Source organism: Camelus ferus, chromosome 33 (assembly GCF_009834535.1).
Source record: "Camelus ferus isolate YT-003-E chromosome 33, BCGSAC_Cfer_1.0, whole genome shotgun sequence".
In the NCBI taxonomy this organism is placed as follows: Eukaryota; Metazoa; Chordata; class Mammalia; order Artiodactyla; family Camelidae; genus Camelus; species Camelus ferus.
This window is the reverse complement of record NC_045728.1, coordinates 5,589,329-5,614,505: the sequence shown is the minus strand read 5'-3', so window position 1 is coordinate 5,614,505 and position 25,177 is coordinate 5,589,329. Positions and strand designations below refer to the sequence as shown.

At 46.4% G+C, this 25,177-nt stretch overlaps 1 protein-coding gene across 2 annotated transcripts in view; it reads right to left on the bottom strand.

The window, feature by feature from the left end:
* Positions 1-4,438, bottom strand: part of KIRREL3 (kirre like nephrin family adhesion molecule 3) — a 491,466-nt gene extending 487,028 nt beyond the window's left edge. For both annotated transcript variants that reach the window (XM_032472373.1, XM_032472375.1), the window contains exons 1-2: positions 3,869-4,438; positions 1,026-1,454 (exon numbers count right to left, since the gene is read on the bottom strand). In XM_032472373.1, coding sequence (XP_032328264.1) covers positions 1,026-1,080 — 55 coding nt within the window. In that variant the 5' untranslated portion in view covers positions 1,081-1,454; positions 3,869-4,438. The remainder of the gene's footprint in view (positions 1-1,025; positions 1,455-3,868) is intronic.
* Positions 4,439-25,177: the final 20,739 nt, after the last annotated feature.

Below are 25,177 nucleotides of genomic sequence, written 5' to 3'. Positions count from 1 at the left end.
CTCTGCTTTCTCGAAAACTTTTACCCTTCATTTAATCAACAGATGGACGTGCTCTGTTGTGGATTTTTCTGAGCGAGTCCTGTTTCTCTCTGAGCTGTGCTGGCTGGCACCAATGCTGCCTCAGATGGCAGAGACAGCCACAGCATTCCAAGAGAGGGGGAAGGAACCGGCTGACTTAGCCCTCAAACTCAATTCCACAGGTGACTCCGGACGCTGCCGGCTAAGCCGGCCGGCACTCACCATCCCTTTCCCAAACTGCCCTCCCCGCCCTCCACCGGTCCCAGCCCCAGGGCTCCCAGTGGCAGGGAGCCCCAGGTGGCAAAGTTCTCTCCCAGTGTCCACCAGCTTCTCTGCCCCTGCTAGGCTGCAGAAAGGCAGCAATCAGCACCAGGGGCGGAACTGCATTTATACCCTGAAATCGAGTGCCGTGAAGGACTCGGAATTCAGCCTTATTCAGAGAACTCCATTACGTACAAGGAAACTCTTTAGAAGCTTTTCCCCCAACCACTGCGAATCACCTCCACGGTCCATTCGGTCATCGAAGCCCCCTCCCTCTGCACACATTCCCTTCCGAATACGCCCGTGCAAGCCAGACCTTATTAGAGCTGAAAAATCTACCTAAACAAAGCTCTCCTTCTCCAGCCTCTCCTTCCCCAACCTGCGTCTGAAGGAGAGGTGGCGCCCAGAAGTTCAGAGCGGCACATCCACCGAGATACTCCTAATTAACATACCGGGAGCATAAAGAACTCATTTGCATTGGAGAGTTTGAGCTGGATGTTGACAAGTGAAGGGAGAAAGTCACCCTCCCCTCCAGCAGCCCTTCCTTCCAAGGGAAAACAAACAGTGTCATTTTGTTGCCTTTTCAAAGGCAAAGAGGCAGGGCCAGTGCAGCTCGGCCGGGCACCGGGAGACACGCATCCATCAGTCCGAGTTTGCGAAGCCTGCCCGCACGCCTGCCCGCCGCCTCCCGCGCCCTGACAACCCCGCCGACTTTCTTTGCAACTCCAGCGGCGCACGGGTCCTACCTTGACTGAAAAGGAAGAAGCAGACGAAGAGCAGGTCGAGCTGGAAAGGTCTCATTCCTCCGCGCGGAGAGGGGAAGCCGGCGGGGCAACTTGGGTTCGCGGCGAGTTTCTCCCGCCCGGCGGCTCGCGCTGCTCAGCCTCCGCCGCGGTCCTCCCGGCTCCGCGCCGACCATCGGTCTGTCCGTCGGTCCCTCCGGGTGGCCTCGGGCTCCGTGCCTCGCGGGATCGGCAGCCAGCCGAGGCAATTTGCCTGTCTCTAGCCGCCTCGGGAAGCTTGGATCGTCAGCGACGTCCCCTCTCGGAGCAGATCCATCCTCTGGCGCTCGGCATCCCAGGCACACGGCTTCCTCCAGCGGCTCCTCCCACAGCCAGCGCGCGAGCGAGCCAGGGAGCGAGTGACGAGTGACAGAAGGGCTCCTTTCACTGAAGCTGGGGCGGGGGGAGAGGGAGGGGAAACAGGTCATAATTAAAGAGGAAACACTCGGAAAAAGGAGATCTAGGCAAAACGGAGGGAGTCGGGGGAGGCTCTGTTCTTTCCTTCCTTCTTTTTATAACCCCCTACACAGGGGGAAATTCAGCTTTGGTCACCATTATGGACCAAAAGGCATCTTGAACAGGGAGCGGAGCTGTGACTTTATGTCCACAGGACATAATGTTGTTTAAGGGGTGAACTTAAGGATGGCTCTCTGCACGAGCCCACATCAAGATAAGCGTGCCTTGCCTTTGTACCGGGGACTGGAAACTAGGCTGAGCGGGGAAAAGGGGCCAGCGAGGGGGTGCATCTTTCCTCGGGAAGGACTTGGCCGGGGTGTGCAGCAGGAGTCTCTGAGTTGGGGAAGAGATAAACATGCTTTGCATTTCTGAGACTTTCCTAGGTGGGGGCGGGCTAGGTAATAAAACCAGAACGTTTGGACCTTGGCTTTGCTTCGCGATACTCCTGGAAAACAAAATGAAGGAACTAGAGGGAAAACAGGCAGATTTGTGACACATGCCCACTTATTATTATTATCCTGGTTTGTCCATTTCCTACCAAGGATAGGGGAACAGACTGTCTTTGCATTTGGAGCCTCTCCATCACCCTGAGCGTGCCTTTTCTCCAAGAGGTGCTGTGAATCCTATTGCAAAGGAGAGGCCAAGGTCATAGGCAACCGCCTCCTAAGAACCTTTTACCTGTCGTGAAACCCACACTCAAATCAAACTCTATTTCATCCAGAATATCAAAGGGAGTTTATCTAGAGCTATTTACTTGATAGACATGTAGATATGCCTGGTATAAGCAGGGCATTGGGGGAAATAAAATCATAGGCACACAGACCATGCCTTCAGGAGCTCATAATTTAGTGTGGGAGCGGAGTATGCACGCAGGATACAAATTATAAGGATCATTACAAAACAACGTATAAAAATATACAGAAGGGGAGGTCATGAGTAAGAAGAGGGAAATGAAAGATTCTCTCTCGATTTGTGCCCTGCGATTATAAAATCAATCATTACTTTCATCAGTCATTGGACCTTGGGGAGATCTGTTGGGAAACCCTTAGCTTTTCTTCCATCACTATTGCATATTTGGGGGACTTTGATGATTGCATTGCACATTCCAAATCCAAGTTTCCGTGTGGATCTTAACTTTTAAAAACGCACCCCTTGGTATTTATGAGCAAGGGGCACGTGTGAGAGTGTCTGCTGGTAGGAGCTGACGTCTGGTAGTGACATGTTGACATCAAAGATCTACAAGTTAATAGGTGTCTACTTTGTTGACTTTTCTGTTCTTAATAGTTTATTTAACTGCATCCCTTCGAGGCTGTTAAATATATCAAAGGAAATTTGTAAGCAAGCTTTGGGGGGGAAAAAGAAACGCTGAGCCACAGAAACTAAAGGAACCCAAAAGAGGCACCCCATCATCTAAATTAGCAAAAACAAGGTACAGAAGCAAAGTGTCAGAACTGCCTTAGTCCAAGGACTTGCTATAACAGACAACACAATGAAACAGAAGAGGCAAACAAGAAACACATGCGAAAGATGAATAATCATTCTAAATAACGTATGCCAAATAACATACCAAGAGTGGAAATATGGCATGTGTAGTGCTGTAACTTTGGTAGGAAGTTTCCATTGAATCTATAGGGGCGGGAAGAAGTTTAAGGTCTGGGTACCATTCCTAAGACCAACCTTGCAGTGGATAAGACTAATAATATTAGAATGTAAGCTGTACCTCACACAGCAACATTTGATGTTGCAACTGACATTTATCATTTAAGCTGTTGTTTAATTTTGATTGCTAATTCCTAAGTGGCCTGGGGCCCAGACTTACTTAATTCAGTCCCTGAGGAAAACATTACAAAACCAGGGTCGAGGCCCAGGGTCATGATGCCCGGGTCACGACCTGTGAAATGCACTGAAAGCAGGCCCACATACAAGCACGTGCAAACCACACACGCTCACTCCTGGACAGGAGAATAGGGGTGGGGGAGTGCGAGGTTTGAAGTACCTGGTTTTGCTCTCCCCCTGGTCCCTGCTATTGGCCTCCTGACCCCCAACCTGGCTCAGATCCCCCCAGCCAGCTGGACCTGTTCCCCTCTCCACCCCCTCGGCCCCCCTCCTCGCAGCCTCCGGTCTCGGGCAGAAAGGAAAAAAGCTCGGATTAAGTGGTGAGCTGCCTGCCTCTAAAAGGACCAAGAGGCGTTTCAACCCTGAGTGCCGGAAAAACCACGGCAGTCTTCGGCAGCCACCACGTGGGGCAGCGAGAACACAGCGGTACCTGCAGGACCCATAGCCGGCCAGGCTCTGGCGCCAGAACCGACGGCGGCCCCGCCATCTCCGCCCAGGCTGGTCTTTGGCCTCACCTCCTCCGGGGGCTCGGTTAACCTCCTGGCGCTGCGAGGTGCCGGCGTGCAGTTCTCTGGCGAGGTGGGAGGGGAGGAGGGAGGCGGCGAGGAGATGACGGCTCCACCTGATGGAGATGAGCTGGAGTCTCAGACCTGGAGCGCCGCGCGAGGGGAGGGGCCGAGGACGCCGGCCGCCCCGGGTGGGAAACCTGGGCGTCCGGAGCGCGCTGTCCCGGGGGTCCGGGGCTGTGGGCTCGGTCTGAGGAGCTGGCGGCCCTAAAGAGACAGCCGAAACCCAGTCACTTGGGAAGCTGCCCGAATTCTTCTGTGCACATCCAGGCTCCGGGTCTCCGTGACGCCCACCGTGCGAGCCGGGGCCCCTCACCAGCAGGTGGCATCCTCTCTAGCGTTTCTTCACCTGGCGTGCAGCCCGGGAGGCCTTCTTCAACAGTCCTCAGCTCCCCGCTCCCCGACCCCCCACCCTGAGGCCTTCTGGGCCAAGTGCCGTGTCCCTTGAACCACCTCACGCCTGCGGGGCGGGCGGAGCGGGATCTCCCAGAGCTGCGCGGGGGCGGAGCCCCAGGGAATGAGGGCTTGCCCCAGAGACCGCTGCTCGCTGGCCAAGAAGTTCCAGAGGGGCAAGTCTACCCTGCGCATCTTCCACGCTCTGCTCTCCCGGCAGCAAGCGTGCCCGGGCGGTTTTCTGAGGTCTGGGACAAAGAGAGTGAGGACAGGAGATTCTGGGTCCAGGTGCAGGTGGGGTGGGGGGGTGGGGGGGAGGGGCACTGCTATTCAGCCTGAACCAGCAGGAGGTCAGACCCTGACTCATCACTGCTTTCTAGTGACTTTCCTCCTGGCTGTTAGTTCAGTGTCTGTAATATTTATTACTCCCTCAGTTTGTGCAAAGGCCTGTTTTGGGTACTGAATAAAGACGTGTGGAATGAATACATGAATTGTTGTTCTTGGAAAGTTTGTCCTCTAGCTGGGGAGATGTGTTCACAGGTGCATGCAGGGGAAAAAAATGATGGAACATCTCACTGGCTTTTTAATAAGACAGACAACTGCCCTGGAGGTCATCAGTCAGGTGGAATCCTTTCTAGACTGGTCTTTCTAGGCTCATTTGCTTGTAGTCTTACAGGAAGCTGCTGGGCTGAGAAGCAGCACAACCTTTGGGCCAGAGTTTTGACTGCCCCCACCCCCACCCCGTCTACAGCTGTGTTCACCAGGTAGCCTTGCCACGAATGGGAGAGAAAGGCTGTTTTATGAGGCAGGCTGTCATCATGAGCAGAATTTCCTGTTTAATGCCTCTTTGCAATATTGGTTGCACAGATACATTATAAACCACATTTCCTTTTGTTTTTCATATATCCTGCCAGTGCTGGTTTAAGCTTCCTTGTCCAGGGATTTAAACACATTTTGAACCGGCCCCTCCTGGGAGTTTGGGGTAACCTGACTCTTCCATCCTGGATAAGTTAATAAGGGCGTGAAGCTACATATACTTCCGGAGAACAAATGGGCTTCCGAGGGTCTCCCTGGTGGCAGCCTGTCTGACCTGGGCAGTCATAATCTTCTAGCCTATTTCTTTTTCACTCATCTGAAACAAATTCCTTCCTCACATCTATGTAGGTGGATTACAAGACCTTAACCCCTGTTTACTGTGGTCAGTCTCTCCACAGCCATGCAGTAAGGCCCCAAGAACCAGAAATGCAGCTTTCAGAAGCATCCCTCGAAGGGCAGGCAAGTCTGCACCACTGATTCACTAAAGGCCAGGCCCGAGTGAGAGGTCATGGTGAGCCTTCTGGCCTGGGCACTGCTACCTTTCGTAGCCACTCAATAAACCTGGGTATATTCTTCTTCAGGCAGTGGCTCTCTGGGATCCTTCCCAATCCTAACATCTTATTATCTGTTTTCCAGAAGCCACACCTCTCAGCCTGGAGAGATTTGGAAGTGCTTCCCCAGTGACTTAATGACTTCAGCATCAGGGCAGATACCCACCCACAAGAACATTAGCAATGGCCCTGGCATCTGCATGGACCCCTGTACTGCAAGTGCTTGAGGCCTGGCAGCTTGACGGATTCAGGCAGGCCGGAGAACGCTGTAGGTATCCCTGACACGCATTCATCACGGAGCGGAGTACACCCACTTCCACGGTGGCGCGGAGGAAAGCCCCGCCCACCTTATACAGCAAAGCAAGCAAAGCCATGTAGCCAACCACGTGGGCTATCCACTGCGCTTGCGCAGCGCCAGCCATTCCGCAACAACACACGGGTACTGCGCAGGCGGGATAACACTGCTGAGTCACTGGGCCCGGAGGCAATGAGAGGGAGTGTGACCGACTCCGTTCTGCCTGCGACCCCGCTGCGCTGGTTGGTTATGACTGTTCCCCAGACTGTTTCACGTTCATCTTACTCTGAGTGCCCTCGGTCTTTCCCCAACGTGTTCAACTTGTGATTTCTCTTCTTTCCTTATTTCCCCCAGACCTATGCCTCAAGTCCGGCCTGGATTCTGGGTTCCAGAACAGCTTTTCTTCAACATACATTCGATCATTGTGCTGGGTGCAAGCCTTGTAGTAAAGGAAGGAAATGCTGAGATCAGAGTGGCTGATGGTTAAAGGACTCCCTTCAAAGGCAGTAGGACCATGGCGCCTTGATTTTAACTCAATCTTACCATGAATCAGACTCGACTGTAGAATCAATCTGATTGTGTGTCTCCCTCGACTTCCCGGAAGCCCCACGAACGTGGGAGCGGAGCCTCCCCAGGTCACGCAGCGCCCAGCTGGTACCCCAGTAGGCAGTAGGCACTTAGTACATGATGTGGGCTGAACGGCAACGTTTTACCTAGTGCCCCACATCCCGTTTCCTCTCTTCTGAGTCCAATATAACTTATTCTTCCCTCTGTTATTAAATCATTGTCAAACATCTGGCACGTGCCTGCCACTGCTCCGGCTGTATTTTATGGGGATGGGTAATGAATCGAGCCTATATATAGTTTGCAAAATGTGGAACACACTTTAAGATGCACAGCACTATAGAAATGAAAGATATTTTTATCTCTTCAGCATCATTCTGCACGAGGAGACAATTCTCCGGCAGCACTGTTTAAGAACAATAGACCTGTTTAGCCTTCACACACGCATACATGCAGGGCGCTGGGTATTCAGTGCACATGGGAACAGCATTATCTCCCTCGGCAAAAGCCTGGAGTGTATAATTTACAGGGAAGAAAAGATACGGGAAACGGTATGAAAGGAGGTGGCAGTGCCCCCGGGCCTTGTCTCATCGCCAGCTGAACGCACAGGCCGGGACCTTCATCCATGCCCCAGGGATGGCACCAGAAGCGAGCCTCAGCATGACTCTTCAGCGCTTGGAACACGTCTTGTGTTATTTTGGAACAGGCCATGTGTATATGAATGGGCTGATTATGTGGAAAATATTGAAAGACAAAGTGAAATTCCAATTTATGACTCATTTGTGGTCTTCAAAGTCTTTAAAAAAAATCTTACTGCATTTATTCTTTTTCTCCTTTGTTCTTTTTCATAACCCCCTTCCCCCTCACACACACATACCCTAGGCCTAGGTTAGTAAACCTTTATAGGAGCCCAGGGAGCAGGTGTGTCTCACTTGAAGCCCTTTAAGCATTTTTCCTAGATGACAAACTTTATTTTTTCTTTTCTGTTTATTATATATACAGTATTTTTTTCTTTAAATTTTTTTTTAAATTGGAGTATAGTCAGTTTACAATGTTGTGTTAATTTCTGATGTACATCACAGTGATTCAGTTATACATAAAACACACACATACATGTATTCCTTTTCAGATTCTTTTTCATTATAGGCTTTTATAAGATATTATATATAGTTCCCTGTGCTATACAGTAGGACCTTGTTGTTTATCCATTTTATATATAGTAGTAAGCGTCTGCAAATCTTGAACTCCTTATTCATCCCTTTCCACCCACATCCCCCTTGGTTACCATAAATTTGTTCTCTATGTGAGTCTGTTTCTGTTTTGTGAATAAATTCATTTGTGTCATTTTTCTAGATTCTACATATAAGTGATATCATATGATATTTTTCTTTTTCTGGCTTACTTCAGTTAGTATAACCATCTCCAAGTTCATCCATGTTGCTGCAAATGGCATTATTTTATTCTTTTTTATGGCTGAGTAGTATTCCATTCTATAAATAGAACATATCTTCTCTATCCAGTCATCTGTTTGTGGACATTTAGGTTGTTTACATGTCTTGGCTATTGTAAATAGTGTTGCTATGAACATTGGGGTGGACGTATCTTTTCAAATTAGAGTTTCCTTTGGATATATGCCCAGGAGTGGGATTGCTGGATCATAGGACAAGCCTATTTTCAGTTTTTTAAAGGAATCTCCATACTGTTTTCTATAATGACTTTTGCTTCACCTCTTTCTCCTCTGAGTCAAAAATGAACAGTGAAACGAACTTACAGTTACTAGGGGGAAGGGGATGGGGAGGGATAAATGGGGAGTTCAGGATTTGCAGATACTAACAAATATATATAAAATAGATGGACAACAGGTTCATACTGTACAGCACAGGGAACTATATTCAATATCTTGTGGCAGCCTGTGGTGCAAGAGAGTATGAAAACTAATCTGTGTATGTTCATGTATGACAGAAGCATTATGCTGTACACCAGAAATTGACACAGTGTAAACTGACTACACTTTAATTATATATATATATATATATATATATATATATATATATATATATATTTATATATATACAGGGAGAGGGTATAGTTCAAGTGGTAGAGTGCATGCTTAGCATGTTTGAGGTCCTGTGTTCAATCTCCAGTACCTCCTCTAAAAATAAAATAAAACCTAATTACTTCCCCCCACCAATTTAAAATAAAATGATACAATAATAAATGAATAAAATATGAAACTATACATATATACAAAAAAAGAAGTGCGTTCATCTAGTTTGCCTCAGCATTTATGATCCTTTATTCCATGATGATTAACATTATAGTATAATTACTTTATTTGCATGTCTTCCTTCCAAACTATACATGAGAACTTCAGGGTCAAGGACCACTTTTTTTAAAGTGTATTTTTGCATATCCCAGAGTCTATTGCTTAATGCTGGGCATCTAGTAATTATTTGCTAAATGTTTTTTTAAACAAAATGAAATTAGACCCAAAGCCCTGCTGTCCTCCTGGTGATCCTTCAGCCTCAAGCTTGAAATTTTCTTTCTCCATCACCTGATACCCAACTAGATGCATAAAATTCCATATCCATCTTCTGGAACAAGGTGCATATGAAAGATGGAAGAAAAAGATTTCTGACTACGCATTTGAAACCCAACCCAAGTCTGAGGCAGATGTGGGAAGTGGTGCTGTCAGTCTGTATAGATCACAGCCTAACTCCAGCTCTTGTATGAAAAGAACAGTGAGAAATCCTGGTTGTTGTGCTTGGTGGCACAGCCTGAAGACAGTTGAGAAGCTAGCATACTTCCCAGTTACATAGTATAGGTTCAGAGGAGATGAGGAGAACCAGTGTTAATATTTCCCAAACTCGGCCCAATGGGAATTGAGCTGGTGGTTCAGTGTTTCCCCTGTAGTCTGTGTCTCTTTTCTGCTGTGTGTCTGAGATTCTGAGCAGAAGTAGAAACTCCTTTTCCTCCACCTTGCTTTGTTGTGCCAGCCCAGTTCAGCCCCACTTAATTTTTTTTTTTTAAATCATCTGAAACGGGGAATAGTATAGTACAAATGACTCACTGTGTGGTTTCTGGGCCAGCAGTGTCAAGCAGAGATGCAAACCCTCAGGCTTCCCCCAGCCCTCCTGAATCAGAACCTCTGGGGCGGGGCCCAGCTCTCGGTGTTTTAACAAGCCTTCGACATAATTCGGATGCACACCATTGTTTGAGAACCACTGCTGTTAGAACCCCCCTGTGCCATCACCCAGCCTCAACCATGATCAACCCATGGCCAAGTCTGTTTCACTTATCCTCCATGCCTCTTCCTTATTTTGAGACAAATTCAGAGATTGTATCCCTCCACCCATAAGTATTTCAGTTTGCGATAAGGGCCTTTAGTGTGGATGAAAAGAATGCTGTATAGTATACACTTGCTAGTTATCTGGGACAGACCAGATAGCTAAGAATGAATTGTAATCTTAGACAATTCATCCTTACAATACATTCAACAGCCTTAATATGGTAGTTTTCATCCGAAGGGGGATAAAAAAGACAAAAAAAAAAACTGCTCAATTAGATAAGAAAGAGAAAGATTCCTTTTTTTTTTTTTGGATCAAGAATTTATTATTTAGAAAAGAATGAGTTTGGTTATTATAATGAGGAAGAAGAATTAACATCAAAGAAGCCAGCCCTAGTTGTGGCTTTTAACAAAATTCTGCACGACTTCACCTTGGAAGAGGCTGCCTCCTTAGAGGTTATGAAGTTTTGTGCTACATCGTATTCATAGGGTATGTAGTCTGGTTATTTTCCCAGAATTGTAATAGTCACAATTTTTGTCCAGGCTCTGTGGCCCAGATCTTCCTTCTGGTCCCCTTGCACTTGTATGAGAATTGGCCAGAGTTAAGATACAGCCCATGACTAGGATCTGACATCACCTCAGACATAGAAGGGAGTACACCCATGACCTTGTTCTTATCAGCCGAGTGTGCCAGCCCTCCAAGGTGAGCAGCCAGTCTCATCAAAGGGCTAGGTCACCGCCCGCTTCCCTCAGGCCCTGTGAGACCCCACGAGGCTTTATTAGACTCTGAGACACTCAAGAGAATATTTGCTCCTCTGTTCAGACGTCTGTGGCAAAAACTGACACTTGTGTGGAGCGTGATTTGATAGCAATATCTGTAAAGTGTCAGAAAGGGGAGGGGATCGATACAGTTAATTTACTTGGAATAATTCATCGCCTAACCAGAGTTCTCAGCGAGGGCAGACAAATTCCACACTACACTAACTCACCCACCTGGACGGAGAGGAGGACAGTGAATCCATCTTTGGAATGAGATGTACAACTGAGTTTCTTGCTTTCATTAATGACTCCCTTGGCCCCTTTCTTTCTTGAGACAAGGTGTTCATTCAATCAGCCATTTTTCAAAGTGGGTGATGTGTGCTATTGACTGCGAGCCCCCGTGCTGTTCCACCTGAGCTGATGGTTAGCGCTCTCTGCCCTCGTCTTTGGGGATGTTGCCTGCTCAGAGACCGTCGGTTTGAAGGTATACTCTATCTCAAGAGAAAAGAGAAGCACAGATATTTTTCTTCAGTGGAGGGTGGTGACGGTAATTTTTCTTCTCTTTCCAGGCTAAGCCAATAGGAAATCTGTTTGTCATGGGACCGGAAGTTACAAAATAAGAAAGAATTGCTTATGGCAAGAATCTCAGCAAGGTGTACTGAAGTCACAGAGTCCTTCTGAGATAAATCTTGAAGAGGTATCTAGATTTAATGGCTTCTCAATGATCTCTCAACCCCCTAACTCATTTATCTGGCGCCACGTGCAAAATGATTTGAAGTAGAGCTAGCCACGCTGTAGCAGTGAGAGCCCATGAGTTCTGAGTTTGCAAGAGAATCCATCGGAGGGCTCCTCCCTTGGTAAGGTTCAACCATTGCTGGTAAACACTTCATGCTGGCCCCGTGGCATTGCATTGATACAGGACACAAAGGGGACAGAACCAGAGATCCCAGCTGAAGCAGCTAAAGGAGCTTGGGGAGGAAGGATGTAATTATAAGGCACCTTCAAATAATTATGCTATTACCATCTAATTATGAAGTGCCACTTTCTACTTTAACTAACCTGAAACTCAGAGATCACTTAGCAGTGGGCTGTCAAGCAAGCTTGGGCATGCTCCCTAATGGGGAAGAGGAAGTCCACAGTCAAAAACACTGGGCTCTGGAGGGGGCCAGAAAGTTCCCTGGAAAGGTCAGGAGGTACATTTCCATTCTCCTCACTTGTCAAACCATCTCATCTTTCTGTGCCTCATCTGAATTATCTACCAAATGAGGGAAAAAATACATCTTTCCTCCCCTTGAAATTGTCAATAGGCTGGCAAAAAAAATCAAGAGATAAATCTCTGTGGATAGTTTTTATCATCCTTTAAAACAGGAGCAATCTATCAATGTATTTGTTGAATGCTGATTTTTCTTAGGCCATTCTAGGGGGCTGCAGAGGACTTAAGACATAAGTCCTGGCCCTTGAGTACCTTTGATGCAGTTGAAGACACACAGGCAGCCCACCATTTGTTCATTCATTCTGATGTTCATGTGACACACATTTACTGAGCACCTACTCTGTGTCAGACGCTTGATTCAGGAGCTGGTGACACAGAGACAAAAAAGATTTACATTCTAGGGGGAAGGGATAGTTCTAGTAGTAGAGCGCATGCTTAGCACGCACCAGGTCCTGGGTTCAATCTCCAGTCCCTCCTCCAAAAATAAGTAAATAAATAAACCTAATTACCCCCACCCTGCTCAAATGAAAACAAAAACAAAAGTGTTACATTCTGTCCTCAAGGAGCCTGTCATTGTCTCATGAGACATAGGGGACAGCAGTATAAGCTCCTAAGAGAGGTTGACAGTGATTCAGAGACACGGATGCTCTGGGGAGGGGCTGGGTGAGCAGGGGAGTCTCGTCACGGGTTCACAGTGGGAAGGGACAGGGCTCGAGCCCGACAGAGTCCCCGTTAAACCAGAGACCCTGATGCCCAATGCTCCCTTTTTCTCCCCTTGGTGCTCCACCTCCCAGAACACAAGCCATAAAACTCAGTGCGGGAGGCATCACGGTGCTAATCGAGGAGGAGATTAATTCATAATTTTGATTTCCTTTGAACCATTTTTACTTGACTGAGTCAAACTTGCTGTGGAACATGATTCATTACAACCTATTTTAAATCATGATCGGGAAGCAAGATGACACCCCGAAATGACAGAGAATGTGTTTCAGGGGAAGGAATCTCAAGTTTTAAAACTTAAAGAAAATTAATCTGGTTCTTCCCTGTAGACCAGAAGGAAAAGAAAAGATCCTGTGAAACTGTGAAAGAAGTCACTATTTGTGATTGAATCCATGTATGACTTATGTAAGCAAAACCCAAAGAAGATGATCTCATTTTATAAAACCAAATACTGCAAAAGCATATAGAGTAAAATGTGAACACTTTCCTTGACCCACCCTCACCCCAAATCTGCTCCCAGGGGTAACAGTTCTAGTCTTTTGTTCCGTGTTCATACACACCAAGGAACAAGCGCTCGGTGCACAGACACAGAAATGGAATCACACATGGTACCTGTTATTCCGCAATTATATCTTCTTTGAATTTAACAATATGTCTCATCGATTTTTCCCAGTGATAGTCTGCTTTAATATGCCTGCAGGAAGCAGAAATTGAGGCACTCATTTCCTTTTGTCTTCTGCTTTCCAAGGCAAGACTTGCTTTTTTTTTCATCCGTATCTGATCCGGGCTCCTGGGGAAGCAGTAATTGCAGTCCTGGGCGGGAAAGAAGGGCAGAAGGGAAAAGGCGAGGGCCCAGGAGCAGGCATGAGCTACGCTGAGTCTCCAGGGTTTTAAATTTGTCTCAAATGCACAGAAAGGAAACAAGGGCCAAAGATGAACCCTTGACAGTTTTAGGCAAACAGTGTTCAGCAGGCCTCGGGGAGGAGCCCGAACCTGAAACTAACCACTAGCAAGTCCACAGACAGTGGTCATTTTCCATGTGCAAAAACGTACGCATGCTTTAGTGGTGTTCTTTTAGGGTACCCCTGCCAGGAAGGGAGGGAGGGAAGGAGAGAGAGGAAGGAAGGAAAGAATTAAAAAGGAGGGAAGAGGGAGGGAGGGAGGGAGATGAAGACAAAGAAGGAAAGAAAGAGACAGAGAGAAAGACAAAAGTCAGATGCCTCTTCCCTCCACAGGCTTGAGGCTGAGTTCCTCGGAGGCCGGCTCTGGGAGGGTTTGGAAGCTTCCATTCCCTCAGCACATCCTGAGCACACACGCAAAGCAGAGATGTGTTCACTCTGAGTTCCCAGGGTGACCGTCTGACCAGCTCTCTCTTTACATCCAAACCTTTCAGCTCTGGAGAGAGATGAAGTCTTTGGGGAAAAATTCTTTATTTGGTTCTAGACACAATGAATCAGAGACTTTAATATCCATTGGGTCTTTATCCCCGACTCCTCTCCCCATCTCCCCAAATATAAGCCATCGGACCAGACAGGACAAGTGTTCTTTTTGTTATGAGAGAAGGAGATTTCATTCTGGAACATGCAAGCATAGTGCAGTTGTGGAAACAGACACACATCTGGGTCTTTGGTGAAGATCCACTCAGTCCTCGGAGAACAAGGACACTGCCTGGGGCTTCTCTGGAAACTGTCATAGATGGTACGTTTATGGAGTCGGTTCAGAATTCTGAATACTCCTTACCATGAAGATGTTTAATGCAGCTCATAGAGCAAGGGCCTGGGCAGCCAGGCCAGTCTGGATAAAATAAGGTGCACTCAGATGGGATGTGGAGAGGAAGTTCAGAGACTGCCCAGAGGGATGGGCAGGGTTATGAGAGCCAATAAGAGGTGATGTTGAGGCACTCAGGGGAGAGGAACAGTGGTTAACCCATTACCAGCACCTCAGCCCTGAAGCACAGTGAGGGGAGGCACCAGTGTAGGCAGAGCCTCTGTGAACTGAAGACAAGGGGGTGGGGCCCCCTGGCAGGGGCTGAATCCTGGAGGGACAGGATGCCACCAGTGTCAGAACTGAAGCAGAAAGGAAACAGGAAGAAGTACTCCCACCTCTCTCTCTCCTCCTGCACACTCATCTCTTTTGGGTGACTCCTGATGGCTGAACCCAAATGGAAACAAAGAGGAGAAGGAATCTGGAGATCAAGTCCACAGAGTCAGCCCCTCAGGGCACAGAGCCAAGGGGAGAAGGTCAGAGAGTGAGTCCTGGTGGTGCTGATGGCAGTGAGGGGATACAGAAAATAGCCATCCTTTCAGCCTGATGGAAATTTGGACTGGAAACCAAAACAGGGCAGGGCAGAAAAACTCGGCAGAGTTTCACAAGGCTTAGGTTCAAACCAAAGGGGCAAAGAAACCCTGGTCCTTGTCACCCAGCGTGCTTAGAGCTTGAAGGATGCAGAGCAAACCATCAGCCACCAAGGGTGCAGTCATGATCCCTGGGGTGTCAACACCGTCACAGAATCCACAGGCTGGAAGAGAATTCCAGAATTCATCCTTCTGCTTCCAAGGAGAGCAATACTACATGATTCCAGGGGGATGGGATATAACAGCCTTTTTACTGACACAGTTTTATGAGATGTTCCTTTTCATCCATCATTAGCCATGCTTGCAAAATGAAAAAAAATTCCAATTATAAACACTTTGGCATTTACTAGGGAACATACCAGCGTTTTAAATTTTGTCCTGGATATGGAGATAAACAAGAGGTGGTCCTTGCTCTTCTGAAGCTTACGTTCTGCTGAATGAGGCCGATCTGTGCATGGCAAATTACGATTCAAAGTGGAATGTGATGAGTCCTTTCCTAGAGATAAATACAATATGTTATAGGAGCACAGAAAAGTTGGAGGTCAGTTTTGACTGCGGGCATTAGGAAAGCTAAGAGATGTTTCATCTGGGTTTTAAAGAAGTGAGGGGCAACGAGCAATGTAAGGTAGACAAGCACCACACGGGCTTGGGAGGGCCTGGGGAGCCCTGTGGTGGCTGGGCTTTGGAGCGAGTGGCCAGGCAGAAGAAGTGGGACCAGAAAAGTCAGCTGGGCTGGGACTACTGAGGGTCTGAATGTCGACACTAAGCTCTCTGGGGCTGAGATGGCCAGTGATCTGTTCAATATTCCTTCTCCTCTTTGTCTTCACTAACAGAATCTCAGGGTTTTTTTTAGAGTGGCATTATGTCCATTTAAAACTCTGAACCTCTTCACCTCCCTTGCAGCTAGAGGGTGTCACGTGACCTCTCACCTTCCACCTGTAAGTAGACGTCTACTAGACGAGGTTCCTGGGAAAGCTACTGGACAACTGATAAAAACGGATTCACTCGGTCCATGCTTTTGACCCTTTGCTCCTCTCTCCCTCTTCCTGTCTCCAATGTGCACTTGAGGCCTGGAGGTGGAGCAGGCGTCTTGGGACCACGAAGCAAAGACCCAGGCTTACGAGGGCAGAAAGGGCGTGAGAAGCCACCTGCATCCAGGATGACTTCCTGGGGCGGCAGCATCTGATTTGAAACACCTACCTCCTGACCTCCTTACGTGAAAAAAGCGAACCCCAGTGTTCAAGCCTCTGTGTCATATTTCTGTTCTATGAAGCTGCGTGTAGTGGTCCAGCATTTGAGTTTACTCTGTGGGATACGTGGAGCCCCAGAAGACTGACACGCGGGAGTGCAGACGTGGTGCTAGGGGACTGTGCTTCTAGTCCTGCGGTAGCCCTGGATGCGATAAGTAATCACATAGACCTGGTATTTGGCCATCTGATCTAGCTTTTAGTCCGGCTCTTCCCCTGGCTAGCAAGGTGAGTCAGGGTGATGCCCTTAGCTTTTCTGGGAATGGTGTCCTCATTTGTAAAATACAGGTTTTCTTAGATGCTCTATGAAGGACGATTGAGGTTTCCTGTCTAGAGCAGCATGTTAGGAAGATGGGAGAAGGTGTTGGGGAGCCTGTCTGAAGAATGAGAGCCCGGAGCAGGAAAGCCAGTTGTGTGGTTGTTGGGGTTGGAGAGAAAGACGGTGGTAAGGACTTGAACCGGGGGTGTCCACCCACAGGAAAAGGAGCTGGTTATATGATCAGTAAGTCTCCCGGGTTAACTGGATGGGGGCTGTGTGCTGTAGAGGGAGACACTGTAGCTGACTCTTCCCAAAGACGACTACATCAAACCCAAAGAATGTGAAAGGACTGAGTATTCCGCAACATTACAAAGATTTTACGTAGATTTTAGAGGACGTGGAACCAGCGTGGCCTCATCTAACACTCTGAGGAAGTCGTCGATGCAGAAGCCAACAACAATAAAAATAACTTGGATTCATGTCACACTCTCCCCCTCAAGAACCCAAAGCCTGTTTGCACAGTTGTTACGAGTTGATTGTTGCGAGGTCCTTGCACAGCGAGAAAGGGAAGACTGCTGTCTCTCCCCGTTAGTCTGACAGAGAAACTGCAGTCTGCAAAGGTGGGGGTCTGCTGAGAATTGGGGCGTGGCGGGCACTCGAAATTCAGTTGGCCTCACCCCAGGCCTGGACTCCTCAGGGCCAGAGACATGAGAAAAGCCAGGGTCTGGCTACTTCCGCCCCCAACACATTGTGGCTTCAGAATGCAGAGCTAATAAAAGATCTCTCCACCTCTTCTCACTCCTCCTGACACATTCTGCTTCCCTCTGGAGTCAGATCTGGAGGCGCTGAGGTCTTACCCAACGCTGAAAAGTTCTACATGGAAAACAGAAGTGAGGGGTCCTGGACTCAGTTTCCCCCGGCGGGGCGCTGGGGAAGCTCTGTGAGCCTGGAGCTGGGTTTCTTTGCCTCCTCCTCCAGTGTGCTTACCTGCCTCCTCTGCCTGGTCTCAGACTGCGGGGCTCCTTCCCCATTTTTTTAAACCTGCATTTCAATTTGGTCCCACCTCAGACACAAGCCCTCGCACAGATCTCTCCGACAAACAATGGGGACATAACTGGTATATTTTAATCCCAAAATGGCATCCGAAAGCGTTCTGCAATGCCGCCAAGCCAGCACTTTTAGAAGCATCTGACGATATTAATTTCAGTCTATTTCCTGAGGTTTGCAGGAAACCAAAATGTAGAAAGTGCTGTGGCAAAAAATTAAAGCTTCATGGCAAAAAAAAAAAAAGGAAGATTGACAGGAAATGAGGCTTCAATAGGACAGCTTGCGCGAAGCAGGGCCGTCCGCTTTTCTGCATATCAACATATGTGTGGGGGAGAAACAGCTCTGTCTCCTCGCAGCTCTGTCACTGGGAGCGGCCTCGCCTACCTGGCGCTTCCAGGGGTCCGCAAGGACTGGGGTAGACAGACATTGGACACTGTGCACTGGGTCCTTTGGGCTGGGCTGTGAATCACTGCCGGTGGCCAGATTTCCATAAAAACAAAGTTACATCTGATTTTTCATCCAATTAGAAAGAAAATCTAGGGACAATCAGTTTTTCTAAAACCTGAGATTATTTTGTGTTACTTGATTTTCCCATACTTTTTTTTTTTACATTTGACTCTGATGTCTTAAATTCAGAACTTTCTGGAAAGAATTCCTTCTAAATCTCCCATGTGCAATGATACTTGGAAGCAAATTCTGCCCGCAGACTACCAGCTTTTGTTTCCACTGTGCCTTTCTTTGTCTGGTTTTCTCTTTCTTGGCCGGCTTCCTTAGGTGTTTCCTGCAGCCCTGCCTTGCTGGGCTCCTTCCGAGGGTCTCTTTCTGTTTCTCACCAGTAGGTGGACAGAGTCCCGCTCAGCACAGACAGGATTTCTGGCATGTTCACTGGTAGGCCCTGCACAGTCTTAGGAACCTCCAAGAATCACCAAGGGAGCTGTGGGTCAGTCACCCCTGAAGCCTGCGATAGGACAGGGAGGAAAAAACGTTTCTGCTGCCCACCTCCGCTGGGATGCAGTCTTCCAAAGTAAGGCGTAGTCACTCCTACCTGCCCCCACTGTCTGTTGCTGTGAAATCCACAAGGGCAAGAGGACAAAACCGGAGATGCTTCTTGGAGTGCGAGTTTGTGGATTTCGGGGGGGGAAGCTAAGGAGTCCTTGTGAACCAGGGAAGGGGCATTGGGGCCTGCAAGGCATCACCCCTGTCATACAAGTGACATTGAAAAGCAAATGAGTAGTAAGGGAATCTGGAGAGATGCAGATGGCGCCCCGGCTGGGCTCTGTGGAGAGACTGCATGCCCCTGGCTCATCACTGTTTGCTCTGTGTTACAGCCCAAGTGAGACTTTTTTTTTTTTTTTAATTTTCTTTTTTCAAATTTGTAGGTGCAAGACATGCCCGAACGGCACCATGGATAGTGTTAAACCTCTCACCTTTAGTTGTCACTGGGTCTGGGTGAGATGAGGGAGTGAGAAAGCCTGTGCTGCCTCCCTCCTGGCTGGGAGTTTTAATAGAGCCGGGGGATCAGGCTCAGCCCACTCGGGCGTCTGGGGGTCCTTGATGGAGAATTCTCTCTCAGAAACCCCAGGAACCGGAGGTCTGTTACTATTATGATCCCCACGGTGTGGATGAGAAGAGAGGCTGGGGAGGTTTGACAGTGCTCCCCAGGTCAAGTGGGGGTGCTGGGGGGAGTGGCCCTCGCATCCCTTCCCAACCAAGTGCGTTGTTAACTGCAGGCCACTCTGCTGGCCTTGGCTGTTACTCTGATTCTTAGGCAGGAGATGGGAATGTGTTGCGAGAAATAACAGCAATGGGGACCACTGAGGAGTAACAGGGGCGGAACAAGACTTCCGAAAAGTCAGTAGGATGCCTCCAGGCTTTGTGCCTCTCTCACGTGAGGCCAGATTGTCTCACGGTGGAAACCTGGATCCTGCCATCGCTTTGGAGGGCCTTGATGACGCCCGACACTTGGGGCAAGGCCGCAGAAGTGTCCGCATGGCGAAGGAGGGTGGGCGAGGGACTTCACAATGGAGCGGAGATCTGGAGGGCGAGCTTGCCTCTGAGAACTCCGAACCGTTATGATTCTGGTGAGTTACATGGTGTCCACCATCCCCTGGCTCCTGTCTCACTCACCTCCCTGCTCCAGCTCTGGGACACTTAGTCCTGGCTTGATGGTTATTGGCACAGATGTTAAAGGCCATTAGGTGGGGAAATGGAAAGCTTTTTTTCTGAGCAAAAATGTGTGTGGCTTTGGCCTATTGATCTGGGCACAATAATTTGTTCTCATCATTTGAATGTCTGTTGTTGTCAGGCACACAAAAGCATTTGCTAAATCACAAACTCAGTGAATACAGCTTGGGAGTGTGTGAGAAGCAGGGTGAGCCAGAGAGACAGGTTGGTGGTTGAAAGTTCAGACTCAGGGTTTGGAGAAGTAGCTTTCAAGATTCCAAACACTGTAGGGAAAAGCTGGTATTTTCAAACCTGTTTTCTCAGAGCAGATTTGGACCAGTCTGTCTTCTGCTTTGACAAATATTTCAGAGTCATGGCTTTCATAAATCTGTGGTATTTCTCTCTTATCAACAAGCTGAGGGCATCCTGCTTATTTGAACTAATAGCTCTTAGTTTCAGATGCACTGGGAACTTGAATTGATTAACTTTCCCTGGGACATCCTCATAAGAGATGGGACCAGCGATGGCTGATCTCACAGTCTGGCTGGTAATTGAATTGTCTTGCTCTCTGGTCCCCTTCTGTGCACTACTCTTATTTTGGGACCCAGGGAAAATCATTTTAAAAGCGGAAACCTTTTGAAGTAACAAGTGGCTGCCTTTTTTCTCTTCTCATTTCAGGCGTGCTGAATTTTAGTTCAGTGCGGTTGCAGGGGGACCTCTCCATCATAAATCTGGAAACCCTCTATTGCCAAGGATTATTTCTCAGATTTCCTGAAAGCGAAAGAAAGATGGGAAAGGTAAAAACCTGATGCTTTCCGGATGCTTGACCTTTGAAGCATGTGCGGGTGCTACACTTTCTGTAGGAGTGTTTCCTGCAGATTCTTTTCCTTCCTGACTTCATAGGCCTCCTGCTTTGTGCCGTTCTCTGACACCCACACCCAGTCCCCAGTTTGGAATTCCGATGTGAGCTTCAAGCTCCTATTCTTTTCCTTTTTGGTCATCAGAGGGTAGGGAGATACAAGGCACCGTCTTGTGCTGAGTCTGGGACCTATGAGCACACAACGGAGGAGGGGAAGCAGCTGCTGAAACAGTCACTCGTGACGGAGGAGAACACGTGGTCCAGACCTGCACGGCCTGATGCAGTAGCCACTACCCTCGTGGGACTCTTTAACTTGACATTAATTAAGTAAAATTAAAAATACAATTCTTCCATCATTTCACTCCTATGCAAGTGCCCAGTAGCCACATGTAGGTCCAGCAGTGGCTACTGTGTTAGACGCTGTAGACTCGATAGACTGTTTCTAACATCACAGGAAGTTCCGTTGGACAGTATTGGTCTAGTCTCTTTGCCCAGTTTTGTGTGGGAAAAAGACGAATGCTAGTCACAGAAATAGTCAAGCCTTGGTTTGATAACAATAATACTTTTGAACAGAGCAAGCCAGAGATAATGCTACAAAATTAACGGTGTTCCCACCTAGGTCTCCAAGCTCTGATGAAAAATTAAGAAACTTAGATCTGTTTGGAAATAAATGTGTGAACACCAATGGACCATGGCTCCTGTGGACTGAATTGTGTCTCCCTAAAATTCTTATGTTGAAGCTCTAATCCCCAGTGTGACTACATCTGGAGTTTTGAGGAGGTGATAAAGGTTAGAAGGGGTTATAAGGGTGGAGCCCTCATCTGGTAGGACTGGTTCCCTTATGAGAAGAGGATGAGACACCAGACTCACTCTCCACCACATGAGGAAACAACAAGAGGGGGACTGTCTGCAAACCAGTATGGAAGTGCTTACCAGGAACCAATGCAGCCGGCACCTGATCTTGAACTTCCAGCTTCCAGAACTGTGGGAAAATAAATTTCTATTGTTTAAACCACCCAGCCTCTGGTCTTTATCTACACTAACCCAAGCGGTCTAAACAATAGCCTTACGTTTGAATTTCTGCTGCATCTTGTCCTGCTGCAAGAACAGCATTTGCACAGCATTTTCAAAGGTGGTTTCATGTATCTTATTTGCTTTGCACAAAAGCTCTGGAGGCTGGTATTAATATTATGATTGCACAGATGAAGAAAAAGAGGCCTGAGAATTCCTAGATAATCAAGGTCAAGGTGCGTGTAGAAACGAGGGCTTCTGAGTTCCAGCCCCCCCACCACATTGCTCTCCAGATCTGTTGTGACTGTGCCCGGGCAACTCGGAACACGAGGGCTTATTCTTGACTGCTCTCACATCCACGTCTGCCCATTAGAAATAACTGAGAGCTCTGGAATGTGGAAGTCAATATTGCATAGTCAACAAGGGATTCGTTTCCACAATATTGAAAATATTTTTCGGCAAACATGTTAAAAAAAAAAAACGAGAGAAATTGGCAAAGGACATGAACAAGAAATCTACAGAAGAGGAAATTCAAATAGCCAATAAAATTTTAAGATGTGCAAACTTGTTGGTAGAAAAGAAAATATGTTAAAATAGAGAAGTAATTAAAGAATTAATTTATTCCTTTATAAGCACGCACTTACACAGTTAGTCATGGAGGGAAACAGGCCTCCTGGTAAAACGGTCACCCAAAATGCAGAGGGTCTCAGACTAGCGGTCAAGGACTAACTTCTAAAGGGAAGGTCAATTTTACACCCATCTGATTAGGAAAAATATTTTAAAGTCTCATAACATCAAGCACTGAAGAGGAGACAAGAATTGTCATAAACTTGAGATTAGAGTAAAATTAGTGCAGCCTCTTTGGAGAGGAATTTGTCAATATCTAGTAAAGCTGAAGATAATACATGCCTTGTGATCCAGGAATTGACTTCTAAATGCATATCCTCGAGAAAATCTTGCACATGTTCACAAGCAGGTATGATCAATGATACTCACTGCAGACTTACTACTTATCGCAAAAAATCAGAAACAAGCTAAATGTCTATCAATAATGTAATGGATAAAGTGTAGTCCATTCATACAATGAAATGTTTTCATTTTCTACTAATTAAAATAAAATGAACTAGATGTAAATGTATCAACATACATAATCTCAAAAATGTGCTACTGAGTGAAAAGAGCAAGTTACAAAAATATATGTGCAGATGATTTATAGAAAATTCACAAACACATTAATATTGTGTGTTATATGTGAATAGCTAAGTAGTAAAAATATAAACGGGACAGACAAAATCCAACTTCAAGGTGGTTATTATCTTTGAAGAGGGAGAAAAATGGTTTGGAGGGGGTTCAATTACATCTGTAAATTTTTCCATTAAAAAATTTTTTCTAAAGCAGATAAGGAATTTTTTAAAATGAAGTACAGTCAGTTACACTGTGAATTTCTGGTGTACAGCACAATGTCCCAGTCATGCATATACATACATATATTCGTTTTCATATTCTTTTTCATTAAAGATTATTATAAGATATTGAATATAGTTCCCTGTGTGATACAGAAGAAGCTTTTTAAAAATCTGTTTTTATATATAGTGGCTGACATTTGCAAATCTCTCTTAACGTGTGTCAAATATGGATGGCTCATGGGTAATAATTGTTAAATGATACTATGTACTTCCACTGCATGTAAGTTTTTCATAATTTAAAAATTCAAGACATTTTGCAAGATCAGAATTTTCCTGATCACTTAATATCAGTCCTCACAGTCTCCATGTAAGCCTTAAATCTCATAGCCTTCAGAGCAAATAGACAAGGACAGAAAGAGACACTCAGAGAAACTGTCTTCCAAGGGCCTCCACCAAGTCAACGGGAGAGCTGGGGTGTGACATCGTAGCCCTGCACCAGGGCTACACAGAGACCCAGCAAGGAGCCTGAGGTCTGAACTTCTCAGGGTGAGAGGTTGGGGAGCAACTCCCCTCAGCTTTGCCTCCTCCTGCTGGGTTAGGGGTCACCAGCCACCTAAGACTTGGCCCTAACAATCATTTAACATCTTGAAAAACAAAGCCAAAGCTAAAATTTAAAACTCGTTTTTAAAGCAATTAATGTTCAACCCAGGCAATTATTTTCCTGGGTCTCCAGAAAGCTTGGCATTGCTAAAAGTGGTTTGTTTGTTTTCCGGGGATAAAAAGAATAAAAAATTTAATTAGTGTTTCACAGGTCACCCAGCTGACACACACCTTTTCCTTTAATAAACAAACACCTGAGACACCTTTGCTATTAAACTCCCCTCTCACTCCTGCCTCCCTTCTCCCCACCCTGATTTCAAGGCTCTCTCTGATTTTTGGAAACTTTGTGTGATTAGATCTTCAGTGTTTTTGTCATCTTCTAAAAACATCTCTTTTCTAGATTCTTCCTGGGTGTCTTTTGACTTAACCATTTGGGTGAATAAACAAACGTCTGTTGAGCAACTATTATGTGTTGGATGTTTGCTCCCTACTTATTTCACTTAACTATAATTGACTCTTATAACAATCCTTCAGAATAAGTGTAATCATTAATATTAGCCTTGTTGCAGAATTAAGAAAACTGAATCTCAGAAAGAACCATGTTTGCAAGGCCATGACTTTATTAAAAGAGCTAGGATTTACAAGCTGCATTGGTGGTTAAAGTTCTGGTTTCCAATCCTGGAGCTGCCACTAACTATTATTAATTATGTTATCCTGTGTGGGTCACTTTGTATCAGTCTTAGTTTTTTCATCTCAAAATGAAGGGGTGGGGCAACATGATGTCTAAGTTTCTAAGATTTGTGTGTGTGTTTGTGTGTGTGGCCTTTTATTACACAGAAAGAACAGAAGAGACAGCTTATCTTTGCCAGCTCAATTTCTTTTCCAGCTTCTCTGTGGACAAAAACTCAAGGAATGAATTGACCAGTTGAAAGAAGATCAATGAGCAAAACAAATCCTGGTGGACCAAATGCTCACTGAGGCCATGATTTCTCTGGGCAGGACTCACACCTGACTCCTTGTCTCTGAAACACTGGCTTGTTTTGGAAATCAGCCTGTGTTATTATGATTATGAATGTCTATTGAACACAAGGAATGGGCAGCTGAAAAGGCCCTGTGTGCATAAGAAGTTGAGAAGCCCAGCCTTGAGTATTATTTTATTCTTTTTTATGGCTGAGTAGTATTCCATTGTATAAACATACCACATCTTCTTTACCCAATCATCTGTCAATAGACATTTAGGTTGCTTCCATGTCTTGGCTGTTGTAAATTGTGCTGCTGTGAACACTGGGGTGCATGTGTCTTTTCAAATTAAAGTTTCCTCTAGATATATGCCCAGGAGTGGGATTGCTAATCGTAGGGTAAGTCTATTTTCAGTTTTTTAGGGAATCTCCATATTGTTTTCCTTAATGGCTGCACCAAACTACATTCTCACTAACTGTGTAGGAGGGTTGTTACCAGGATGGGAAAGGGGATGGGGAGGGACAAATTGGGAATTCAGGATTTGTAGATACACACTACTATATATAAAATAGATAAACAATAAGGTTCTAATGTATAGCAAAGGGAACTATATTCAGTACCTCATAATGGCCTATAATGAAAAAAAATATGAAAAGGAATGTATATATAGTGTGTGTGCATGTGTGTGTATAAGTGAATCATGCTGTACACCAGAAATTAACACATTGTAAATCAACTATATATACTTCAATAAC